Source organism: Poromitra crassiceps, assembly GCF_964638095.1.
Source record: "Poromitra crassiceps genome assembly, chromosome: 1".
NCBI classification, from domain to species: domain Eukaryota; kingdom Metazoa; phylum Chordata; class Actinopteri; order Beryciformes; family Melamphaidae; genus Poromitra; species Poromitra crassiceps.
Genome location: NC_139623.1, coordinates 103632357 through 103645569, shown reverse-complemented (window position 1 = coordinate 103645569; position 13213 = coordinate 103632357). Strand labels below are relative to the sequence as shown.

The 13213-nt window shown below is 45.7% G+C and overlaps 1 protein-coding gene across 1 annotated transcript in view; it reads right to left on the bottom strand.

Moving 5' to 3' along the window:
* The window catches only part of pcdh2ac (protocadherin 2 alpha c), a gene marked incomplete at both ends in the record, with an annotated part of 47104 nt that extends 34186 nt beyond the window's left edge, over positions 1–12918 (bottom strand). Inside the window, 2 exons of the mRNA XM_083646184.1 lie at positions 3696–3754; positions 10378–12918. Of these exons, the coding sequence (XP_083502310.1) occupies positions 3696–3754; positions 10378–12918 (2600 nt within the window). The remainder of the gene's footprint in view (positions 1–3695; positions 3755–10377) is intronic.
* Between the last annotated feature and the right edge of the window lie 295 nt (positions 12919–13213).

Genomic DNA, 13213 nt, shown 5'->3' with positions numbered 1-13213 from the left:
AAAGAGTAACCGAACTAACAGTACCCTTTCAGACATGAGGCATGTTGCTTTCACACGAGTAGCACATCCGCAGAGTTTGTAAAGTAGAGAGGGGGGGGGGGGGGGATTTGGGCATGACCACACAATGCGGAGTTGTGAAAACTAAAAATACATAATGGGCGTTAACTGCCTAACGTTCACGGCATATAATCGTTTGCGCATAACGTTAGTAATTAATTAAACAACCCTACAACTCACGCCCAGATGCATCGATTTCCTCGAGTCGCAAGCACTACAAAGAAAACAGGTCTTTGCTATGTTCAGTCCTAAAATGCATCAAACCTACTAGAATTATACAGAATACAGGAAGCTAGACGTTTTTACCTTCAAAATAAAATAAATATTGTGTTACTTAGTAACAAAAAATCTGAATGGTCGACTCACTACGGGTTAAAATTGACTTTTCGAAGGGAGCAGATATTCTTCCAGTTTATCTCTGTTCTGTATCTTTCGAAACACACACACAAAAACATTACACGTGCATTTACTTTATTTAATTGCCATTATTGCGAAGGTTATACCCGGAAGTTTTCGTTTTATACTGCCTGGCTTGACGCTACTTGGAATTTGCGGTTCTGCCCTTGAATCTACACAAACGCTGTGTAAACGTTAAATCAAAGGCATGAACGCAACCAGATCCAGATACCCTACCTAGCGATGTCCAATACTGGGAAGCGGGACGACCCTCGCGTCCAAAAATGCTTATTAAATGTGTGTCCTGTGCGAAGCTATGCAGACGTTGAAATCAGATCAGAGCCATGAGCCTTTCAATCCAGCCTTTTGGCTGACGCACACGGAGCAGGTTTGAGCTTCATTTGGAAACACTGAAACGGCATGATGTTTTTTTTGCTCGCTCAGTCACATCGACTATTTATATAATAATAATCTGTCACGCTGGCTTTCTGTCTCTGTCCTCATGCACTCACTGAGCTGGCTACTTCATGGAGCTCTGGGGGGGGGGGGACAATCCGCTCCTGCCACTGGGGCTGGGGGTACACTTCCCTACGGCTAGGAGGAGGATCGCGGGAGCGCGCATACCCTCCCAAAGCGTGTTCGCACATACACTGCCATCCGGATGCCCTCTAGATAACTCCTGAATTCCAGACGTGTGAAAGTGGCTTATGACTGATGTTACTTCCTTGTTTGCATGAGGCGTTGCATACAGCGCATGCGCTGTACACAGGCGCATGGGCTGTACACAGGCGCATGCGCTGTGTACAGTGGATCCGCTGTGTACAGGCAGATAGTAACTTGAGTTCATCTTTGTTTTACTACGTAACTATGGATTATTATTTCATCACATTTGTGTTGCTGTTAGAATGTGTGTTTTTGGTGACTTGAACGGCTGTAACGGTTCCTCCAATTCATTGGCAATACTAACTGGATGGCTGTAGCTCACTGTATACTGCGCGGAGAGTGACGATGACGATAAAGACATTGTGTATCTTGTTTATGGGCGATATGGCAAATAGGCGAATCTCCCAAAGAGTTGGCCTATCCCTTTAATCGAGATATAAACCACTAGCTGGAAAATGTGCATACAAACACGCCCGCTGAATTAACAAGTAACTGGAGTCCAAAATGCTGTCTCTGCAGTCCTCTGCAGTCTGTGTTCACACTTTCTCCACTCATCTCCCATAAAGACACACAAACACACACATGCACATGTGTGGTTTGTACGTGCAGACATAGATGCATCTGTTTGTACGTGCAGACATAGATGCGTGTGTTGAACACACTGTGTTCGTACGTGCAAACATAGATGCGTGTGTGTTTGTACGTGCAGACATAGATGCGTGTGTGTTTGTACGTGCAAACATAGATGCGTGTGTGTTTGTACGTGCAGACATAGATGCATGTGTGTTTCTACGTACAGACATAGATGCATGTGTGTTTGTACGTGCAGACATAGATGCGTGTGTGTTTGTAGGTGCAGACATAGATGCGTGTGTGTTTGTACGTGCAGACATAGATGCGTGTGTGTTTGTATGTGCAAACATAGATGCATGTGTGTTTGTACGTGCAGACATAGATGCGTGTGTTTGTACGTGCAGACATAGATGCGTGTGTGTTTGTATGTGCAGACATAGATGCGTGTGTGTTTGTACGTGCAGACATAGATGCGTGTGTGTTTGTACGTGCAGACATAGATGCGTGTGTGTTTGTACGTGCAGACATAGATGCGTGTGTGTTTGTACGTGCAGACATAGATGCGTGTGTGTTTGTACGTGCAGACATAGATGCGTGTGTGTTTGTACGTGCAGACATAGATGCGTGTGTGTTTGTATGTGCAAACATAGATGCGTGTGTGTTTGTATGTGCAAACATAGATGCGTGTGTGTTTGTACGTGCAGACATAGATGCGTGTGTGTTTGTACGTACAGACAGATGCGTTTGTGTTTGTATGTGCAGACATAGATGCATGTGTTTGTACGTACAGACATAGATGCGTGTGTGTTTGTACGTGCAGACATAGATGCGTTTGTGTTTGTATGTGCAGACATAGATGCATGTGTGTTTGTACGTGCAGACATAGATGCGTGTGTGTTTGTACGTGCAGACATAGATGCGTGTGTGTTTGTACGTGCAGACATATATGCGTGTGTGTTTGTACGTACAGACATAGATGCGTGTGTGTTTGTACGTGCAGACATAGATGCATGTGTGTTTGTATGTGCAGACATAGATGCGTGTGTGTTTGTACGTGCAGACATAGATGCGTGTGTGTTTGTACGTGCAGACATAGATGCGTGTGTGTTTGTACGTGCAGACATAGATGCGTGTGTGTTTGTATGTGCAGACATAGATGCGTGTGTGTTTGTACGTGCAGACATAGATGCGTGTGTGTTTGTATGTGCAGACATAGATGCGTGTGTGTTTGTACGTGCAGACATAGATGCGTGTGTGTTTGTACGTACAGACATAGATGCATGTGTGTTTGTACGTGCAGACATAGATGCGTGTGTGTTTGTACGTGCAGACATAGATGCGTGTGTGTTTGTATGTGCAGACATAGATGCGTGTGTGTTTGTACGTACAGACATAGATGCGTGTGTGTTTGTACGTACAGACATAGATGCATGTGTGTTTGTACGTGCAGACATGGATGCATGTGTGTTTGTACGTGCAGACATAGATGCGTGTGTGCATCTGATGATCTGAGGAAGGTCATAGTCAGCTCATTTGTCCTTCATGCTTCCTGCTTATAAAGACTGCAACTGGGGGAAGTGGCACTCAGAATGTAGATGACCTATATAGTATTACACTGCAGAGGAGTGGCGCTGTGCAGCCACCGAGGGGAGCAGCGCACACTTTCCCCAAAGGAAGAGGGCGGGGTTGAGGTTCAAAGAGATGTTGAGACTCGTGGTCACTGCTGATCGTGACAGTTGCTGATCTGCAGTATTATGTTGCACTGTCTGGAGACGGGTGTGTTTGCAGAGAGAAGTCAGTTTGAGGTGCAGGAATGAATGGGTAGTCTAATGTCTAAATACATATTGTACTAAAGGGAGCTCAACTTGTGGTAAAGGGGAATACTTTACCAGAGGGTGGTCATACAGTATGGTCAGGTGGGTTGGATGTAGATAGGGTGAATAGGTGTAACTTTGATATTTTACGTGGTCAAAAGTCACAAAACAGTTAAAAAGGAAAGTGCTTACCTCTGCATCCCTGCCCTCAAAGATGCGGAATATCGCCAGTCAGCATTCGGGGCTTTTGGCTGAGCGAAAGACGGAGAGAGAGAGGGCGAGAGAGAGAGAGGGGGAGAGAGAGAGAGGGGGAGAGAGAGAGAGGGCGAGAGAGAGAGAGGGCGAGAGAGAGAGAGGGGGAGAGAGAGAGAGGGGGAGAGCGAGTAGAGAGATTAGTTGATCTCATACAGAGCAGAGTCAGGCTCAGCCATGGCCTCATCAATTAATCATGATGCACATCCCAGCTCTGGATGCAATAGGAACACTGCAGTTGTGTCCGCCATTGTAAACACACACGCATGCACACACACGCACGCACGCACGCACGCACGCACGCACACACACACACACACACACACACACACACACACACACACACACACACACACACACACACACACACACACACACACACACACACACACACACACACACACACACACACACACACACACACACACACACACACACACAAACAAGACAGTGACACCAACTGACAGCTACTCTGGGTGTCCAACACTGCAGAGCCCTGCACGGGCCTCAAATCTAGGCCCTAGCCTGGCCCGGGCCCTACATGTTCGGGCCCGCCCCCGATGTGAGCTCTACGGCTTATCAGAATTTCAGGGCTCTACTGCAGCACCATCTCTCTCTATTCTGTAAATGTGAGAGCTGTGAGAGTTACACCCTTTGCCTGATGACCTTTGTTGGTGTGTTTTTTTTTATAGGCCCTTATGTATGTGTTTGTATGTAACAAGAGTAAATCTACCTGCTCCTGATGTAGTCTTATGTACAGTATGTGTTTGTATGTAACAAGAGTAAATCTACCTGCTCCTGATGAAGTCTTATGTATGTGTTTGTATGTAACAAGAGTAAATCTACCTGCTCCTGATGAAGTCTTATGTATGTGTTTGTATGTAACAAGAGTAAATCTGCCTGCTCCTGATGTAGTCTTATGTATGTGTTTGTATGTAACAAGAGTAAATCTACCTGCTCCTGATGTAGTCTTATGTATGTGTTTGTATGTAACAAGAGTAAATCTACCTGCTCCTGATGAAGTCTTATGTATGTGTTTGTATGTAACAAGAGTAAATCTGCCTGCTCCTGATGTAGTCTTATGTATGTGTTTGTATGTAACAGGAGTAAATCTGCCTGCTCCTGATGTAGTCTTATGTATGTGTTTGTATGTAACAAGAGTAAATCTACCTGCTCCTGATGTAGTCTTATGTATGTGTTTGTATGTAACAAGAGTAAATCTACCTGCTCCTGATGTAGTCTTATGTATGTGTTTGTATGTAACAAGAGTAAATCTACCTGCTCCTGCTGTAGTCTTATGTATGTGTTTGTATGTAACAAGAGTAAATCTGCCTGCTCCTGATGTAGTCTTATGTATGTGTTTGTATGTAACGGGAGTAAATCTACCTGCTCCTGCTGTAGTCTTATGTATGTGTTTGTATGTAACAAGAGTAAATCTACCTGCTCCTGATGAAGTCTTATGTATGTGTTTGTATGTAACAAGAGTAAATCTACCTGCTCCTGATGAAGTCTTATGTATGTGTTTGTATGTAACAAGAGTAAATCTACCTGCTCCTGATGAAGTCTTATGTATGTGTTTGTATGTAACAAGAGTAAATCTACCTGCTCCTGATGTAGTCTTATGTATGTGTTTGTATGTAACAAGAGTAAATCTGCCTGCTCCTGATGTAGTCTTATGTATGTGTTTGTATGTAACGGGAGTAAATCTACCTGCTCCTGCTGTAGTCTTATGTATGTGTTTGTATGTAACAAGAGTAAATCTACCTGCTCCTGATGAAGTCTTATGTATGTGTTTGTATGTAACAAGAGTAAATCTACCTGCTCCTGATGAAGTCTTATGTATGTGTTTGTATGTAACAAGAGTAAATCTACCTGCTCCTGATGAAGTCTTATGTATGTGTTTGTATGTAACAAGAGTAAATCTGCCTGCTCCTGATGTAGTCGTGCTGAATGCTTGAAGCTCCCAGCCAGCAGCCAGCAGGCCTCTGGCAAATTACTGCCTCATTGTACCTAATAAGCAAGAGCCCTCATCACCAGGGCAACTGCATCCTATACCTCTGGACTGTATTAGCCCAGCATGAATGGTGTGCTAGTGAGGGCAATCATATACAAATGAGGCCTATTAATGTTCATAAATTAGACCCTATAGTATACACGAATCCGGCGAAGTCCCGGACGTAAACAAGCCGCCATTACTGCGGTGGCTCCTGGGGGATTACAATACATGGCGCGCGCGTTTGAATGAAAGCTGTCCTCGAGTGTATATTTTTCCTGATATTTTTCTACGTTTACATTTTTATTCAACGTTACTTTTGACAACGATGTCTAGGAAATCGGGAAGAAGCTGTGCAGTTCTCAGCTGCTCCAACAGTAGTGGCAAACTTCAGCTTTGGAAGAGAATCGAATGTGAAATACACAAGCCTTTACTACATGAAGAGTGCCCCTGTCTGAAACCATACATAAACATACAAATATAGATTCCCTGGACGTGCAGAGGACCGAGCTGTTCGCCAGAGGTGGATCAAGAATATTAACAGAAAGGACTTTGTTCCCAATAACAACAGCATGATTGGTTTTGGGTAACAGTCGTAAATCGCTAACGTTATTTAACCTCATAATGAGTAGCATGCAGCTGCCTAGCCTAAGCTTATTGATTATGACATGGGTTATGTCAACATTATGATGGTTGTTGATGGACTGTGAATATCGGACAGGTCCTTTCAGAATGATGTGTTTATCATCTGGTAGAGTGTGCAATATTTGGCCAATCCATCCCGAGCTCAGGTAATTTTGACCCTCTATGAGAGACCTGCAGTTGGCATTTTGTTGCTCATCACATGCCAGGCGATTAATAAAATACTCTTGAATACCTATAAAAAACACAAATTCTTATTTTTTTTTATTCTTACTAATGTAATTGGTGTGCAATGATTACATGCAACTAGCCTAGGAATCAAGCGCGCGTAGCGCTGCCTAGTGTTACAAAAGACCACAGGAACTGAGCTGCATAGTCTTTCTGAGGTGACGTGTAGCAGAAGAATTAATATTCTTTCCTCCCTGGTGATTCACTTTGATTAATATTGATCATTGCAAAATACTGCATCAAGTAGACACTTCTGTGTTTGCACTTAAATGTGTTTTTTCACTTGAAAACGTGATCTCTTTCATACGATGTTGGTTTATTCATGTGCTATTCAGATTATTTAGACGGAGAGAAACCAGGTGAAATTAAAATGCATGGTGTGGTTCTCTGCTAACACCCATACAATTATGAGCAATATTTTTCTGCTGCAAATTCTAAATGACTAAATGGGTCCCAGGGGGAACTGCAACATATTTTCATGAATTTTAAATCAGCCTCCTTTAGCTTAAATAGTGTTGATTTAAGCTTGTTGGGCTAAAAACTATTCAGCATGTCACAGCTTCTATGGCTCCTATTCGTTTAGCACTAGGGATGGGGATGGAGACCCAATATTGATAGGCTACCAATCGATAATTTCTCAAAACCCTAAAATCAATAACTGCTATCGAGAATAGCGGGTCCAGTGTTTCCCCTAGAAAATCTTTCAGGCCTGGAGGGATTTCGAAACGTACCCCGACCGCAACGGTGGGGGCCGTCGGTGGGGGCCGTCGGTGGGGGCCGTCGCTGGCGACGCTAAACTTTTAGCTAACCTGTTCACATCTATGTTCGCAATGGCATCCCAAGTATCATCATACTATTATGGGATGCGATGCAAACAGTTGTATTATGGGATGTGTGTTTCCCAGGCAACGACACACGTTGACACGTTTTGGAACAGCGCTGCATGCTGGCACAATGCTCCTAAAAGCAAAATGCTTATTGTTTTGAATGATTTGGCATCTTCTATTACTGTCAACACCAGTATTGTTGTATTGCAATAATATGCCATTAAGGTTTATATATTTTGCAATTTCTTTTCTGGCCTGGCGGGGGCGCCGTTGGCCTGGTGGGCCCGCCAGGCCTGTAGAATGGTAGGGGAAACACTGGGGTCCTATAATGTAATGTTATGTCTCGAGAGATGAGATGTCATTTAAATCAAATCACTGGTGCACAAACACACATGGATTAAAGTTTTGGAATTCAATTGAATTGCCTGCCAACCGCCCTTAATTAAACAAAGAAGAATTGAATTGCCTCACCAGGCTAGGCAAATTTAATTCTGTTCAGGAATCAAACAGTCACAGATTCACAGTTAAGCAATACCAGTTCTGTTAAGAATTGATGGTCATCTCGTCTTCTCACCAAATAATAGAAAAGTATAGTAGTGGTATCGATCGACAAAGACTCAGATCGTCGAACAGTCTCGAAAATGGTATCAATATCAATAAATATTAACGATCCCCATCCCTATTTAGCACGGGTGGTGACCAAATTCTGCTGATGTTATGCCTTTCAGGTCAAACAGTCGTATGAAACTCAGTGGAAAACAACAAGAAGTATTTTTATCAAGCTATTTTTATGTAGTTTCCATGATCGGTGATCATGCCTCATCATTTTCCTCATTAGTAAATATTGTATAAGCATTCCATAAAATGATTATGAGCAATATTTACAGCAACTACCAAAGATGACCATCAAGGTGGTTGGAACTGGAGAATTATGAATAAGAAAAGCTGTGTTTAAGACACAAACCTGCTTAGGCAGTAGCAAGTGTCCCAGTTAAAGTTGGCACATTATGTCCTTCAGTTCAATTCAGAGGGGAGTATTTCCTGCTGGTGGACCCAGCCTCTTTGACTAAATCTAATTTGCAGGGCTGAGAGAGAGGCTGGAGGTTAATTTCATTTCCACTGCCACACTTGTCAAACATTTCCTCAGTGTTGCACCAGTGACTGACTGTCGATCTTACAGATATATACATATATACACGTATACATATATAATATATACTGTATATATCAGGTTCTATATATATATATATATATACTGTATATATGTACAGTATATATATACACATACACACAGACACCAGGACATCCGTGTTGGTGTCATGTCCAGACTCTTGACTGCTTGAACCTAAGTCTAATACAATATTGTCAATGTTAACGTTGAAGTCGGTTAAGTACGTATATTATGTGTATTCTGTCAGTGTGCTTTTAGTTTAAAGGTTATATTTATATGCCCATCCACCTCTTCTACTGCTGCTTTTTGAGCATTTTGAGGACTACAAAATGCCTAGGAAAGCCTAGCCTAGCCTAGCCTAAGCCTGGGAAAGTAAGCAACTCAGACTAGATGTTAAATAAAATATACATGAGTCTCATGTATACTCATGTCATGAGATCATGCCAGTTAAACAGGACAGAACAAACAGACATCAACAAACGGTGAAAAACCATGTAAGTGTGGCCAAGTGAACTAGGGCCCACATGAACTAAACACGGCCCCACTGTCTACTTAACAGCCCTTCAAATCTGTCCTTTAAATTATTATGATGCAGACAACCTGCTACAAGTGTTCCATCCTGGATACCTGACCCAGTATCACAATCAAACTACAAGGTTGTGACAAAAGCAGAGAAGGACATGAGCGAACAGAAGGTTGGTGGTTCAAATCCCCATCAATAACTACTCTCATGGTGTCGTTGATCAAGGCAATTAACTCCAATTGCTCCAGTGAAGCTGTCCAGTGTCACACACACACACACACACACACACACACACACACACACACACACATGCACGCACGCACGCACACACACACAAACACACACACACACACACACACACACAGACAGACAGACAGACAGACAGAGGCACACTGTGATACTGTAAGGTCACACCCACTTGCACAGGGAGTGAGCAGGTGGTGGAGACAGTATGGCCTGTTCTGTTCTAGTGGATAAATGATGACAACATCAAACTGAAACACAAATCGCTCAATCATCAGAAGTAACACAAGACCTGAAAAACACGAGGACTGACACTAATGTGTTGTGAGAGCTTAGCAGGGTGGAGGGACTGCACAGTATAACTGGGACCACAACAAACAATGAGGCCCACTAGCATTCACTTTCGGCAGGAAGGCATAATACATTTAGTTGGAACTAATGTTGTTTGTGGGCGTCTGGGTAGTGTAGACGTAAAAGCACTCGCCTACCACCACGGAGACACAGGTTCAATTCCCGGCAGCGGTAGTTCCGGCTTGGTCAGACGTTCCTACAGGCACAATTGGCCGTGTCTGCGGGTGGAAAGCCGGTGCGGTATGAGCCCTGATTGCTGCAGCAGTGCCTCCTCTGGGCGCCTGTTCGCTGGGAGGGAAACTGGGGGAATAGCATGATCCTCCCATGCACTACGTCCTGCTGATGAAACTCCTCACTGTCAGGTGAAAAGAAGAGGCTGGCGACTGCACATGTATCGGTGGAAGCATGTGGTAGTCTACAGCTCTCCCCAGATCGGCAGTGGGGGTGGAGCAACAACTGGGACAGCAGGGGGATTTGGCCAAGTACAATTGGAGAGAAAAGGGCACAAAAAAAAACATGATAAAAAAGGTAACCAATAATGTTCCAACTAGAACAAAAAGGCTAATATTAGCACATGTAAACATGATGATTCATGACCTTCCAGTTATACAGACAAAGATAATTATAACAAAATAATGACACACCTCTGGGCAGATTTGCAGGGAGGCATCAGGCATACTCAGTCTGCGTACAAATCCACTTCCACTTGTGAAGAAGCGCTCGGCGCCACTGCCCCACGTGCCACTGATGGGACGTCCCGTGTTGTAGAACATGAACGTGTCGCTACCAGAGGTGGCTGTCAGGCAGGTCTTGTAGCAGTACGTCTTTGTTAAAGAGCCATTCCCACGCACCTCAATGTAGTGAGGCTCCACTTTGAGGTCTCTCCGTAGCACCACGTTGTTATTAGGCTGAGGTCCACCTCCGCCGCTGCCTCCTCCGCCAGCACTTACGCTACTGCTACCACCGTCTGGCGGGGGCTTCTGCGACACACAGCAGGGAGAGCAGGACCCAGGCTGGGTGCAGTAGGCGTGACAGCGTACGATGGCCAACACCACCACAGTGACCAAGAAAACAAATGTGGTCGCGCTCAAAGCCACAATCAGGTAGAGAGTCACGTTGGAGAAGAGCAATGTGCTGTGAGGGCGGATGATCCTCTTGGGGTCGGGGGTCAGCTTGGGTGGCACCTCCATGACGGCCACATTGATGGTGGCAGTGGAGGAGAGAGCGGGCTGGCCGTGGTCTTTCACCAGGACGGTCAGGGAGAAGGAGGTGGAGTTGTCCTCCAGGACCCTCCGCGTGGTCCTGACCTCTCCGGTGTGCTCGTGCACCTTGAACAGGTCCAGGTCAGTGGCCGTCTCCAGCACATAGACCAGCCAGGCGTTTGGACCTGCGTCTGCATCGTACGCCACCACTTTGGTCACCAAGATGCCAGGCTCTGCGTTCTTTAGCACCGTCTCGATGGAGCGTGTGCCATTGCCTGGAGGGCTGACTATCTGCGGCACGTGGTCGTTCTGATCCATGATGTAGATGTAGACGGTGGCCACGCGGCTGAGCGGGGGAATGCCCCCGTCTTGGGCTTTGACCTGGAAGTGAAACTCTCTCAGTGACTCATAGTCAAAGGCTCGCAGGGCGTACGCCTCGCCCGTATCGGCCTTCACAGACACATAGGAGGTGACTGGGATGCCGTGGTTGTTGTCATTGAGCACTGTGTAGGTGATGCGCGCATTCTCTTTGATGTCTGCATCTCGAGCTTTCACAGTGCACAGAGAGGCCCCTGGGGCATTGTTCTCGATCACGTAGACGGTGTACGACGTCTGCTCAAAGCGCGGCGGGTTATCGTTGACATCGGCCACATCCACCTGTATGGTCTTCTGCGAAGAGAGGGGTGGCTCTCCTCCGTCAGTGGCACTGAGAGTGACATTGTAGGCAGCGGTGGTCTCACGGTCCAGGAAGGCTGAGGTAACCAGAGTGTAGTAATTGCGGAATGACTTGATCTTAAAAGGGAGGCCCGCGGGGATCTCCAAGCTCACCTGCTTGTTGGCACCAGAGTCCCGATCAGTCACGCTGATGAGGGCCACGACTGTGTCTGCACGGGCGTCCTCCCTCACAGGGCTCGACAGCGATGACAACACTATCTCAGGGATGTTGTCGTTCACGTCCACCACCTCTATCACAACCTTACAATGTGCCGCCACAGCTCCAGGGCCCTTGTCCATTGCCTGGATGTACATTTCATAGGAGTTGGTCTCCTCATAGTCAACGTTGCTCCTCACTCTTATTTCTCCTGTGTTGGTGTCCATGCTGAACATCTGCCTCACTCTCTCTGGAGTGTAGCTGCTGAACGAGTAATACACCTCCCCATTTGTGCCCTCATCTAGGTCGGTGGCATTCAACTTAATTACCAGGGTATCTTTGGGAGAGTTTTCCAACAGTTTCACTTTGTACACCGAGCTGTCAAACAAGGGGACGTTGTCGTTTGAGTCCAAGACACGCACATTGATTCTAGCAGTGCCTGTTCTCTCTGGTGTCCCACCATCCACAGCACTTAGAATTAATTGGTGGTAAGGCGTCTGTTCTCGATCAAGGGGCTTTTTGAGCACAAGCTCTATGTGCTTTGCATTTAGGGAGGGTTTGTTAGAAACCAGGGCGAAGTGTTCGTTTGTGCTAAGCTGATACATACGGATTGAGTTGGACCCCATGTCTGGATCCTCAGCCATGTCAATTGGGTAACGAGACCCCGGTAAAGCCGCTTCTGTGATTTCCAGTTGATACTCGTCTCTGGGGAACTGCGGCGTATTATCATTGGCGTCCACAATCTCCACCTCGACATGGTGCACCTCACTGGGGTTTTCGAGAAGCACCTCCAGGTTTATAAGGCAGGTGCTGGTTATATCACATAGTGTCTCCCTGTCGATCCTCTCATTGACAAACAATTTACCGTTTTTGGGGTTGACAATCACATAGCGTTTACCGCTGTTGGAGTTTACCTTAATTTTTCGTGTGGCAAGCTTTCGAATATCCAGTCCCAGGTCCTGCACCAGATCTGCGACCAGTGCTCCATTTTCCAATTCTTCTGTAACAGAGTATCGCAACTGTCCGAAGGAAAGGCCACAAAATAAGAAAAATATCACAAAATAAAAAGGCACATTATTCCCTATCCAGTTGCATATCCCCGCCACAGCCATCGCAAGCACATATGATCCGCAGACGGATTAAACGCAGCTTTCCGCCTTTTTAGCTTGCAGTATCTTGCATCCCACCACCTCATTAAAGTGGGCTAATTGGTTTCCCGGTAGGTGAAACAGGAGCGGCTCATCCATTGCGTTTCCCGTCTGAGGTGAATCCTCTCCAGCGCGCCCATATTTCCTTTGTCCGTGATGCGCTTTTTGTCTCCACTGCGCGCTGTGACGGGTGTGTTTCCCTGCCGCTGTCCGCTGGAGCCGCGAGATGCGTCAATGGCCAACAAATGGCCAGCGCCCG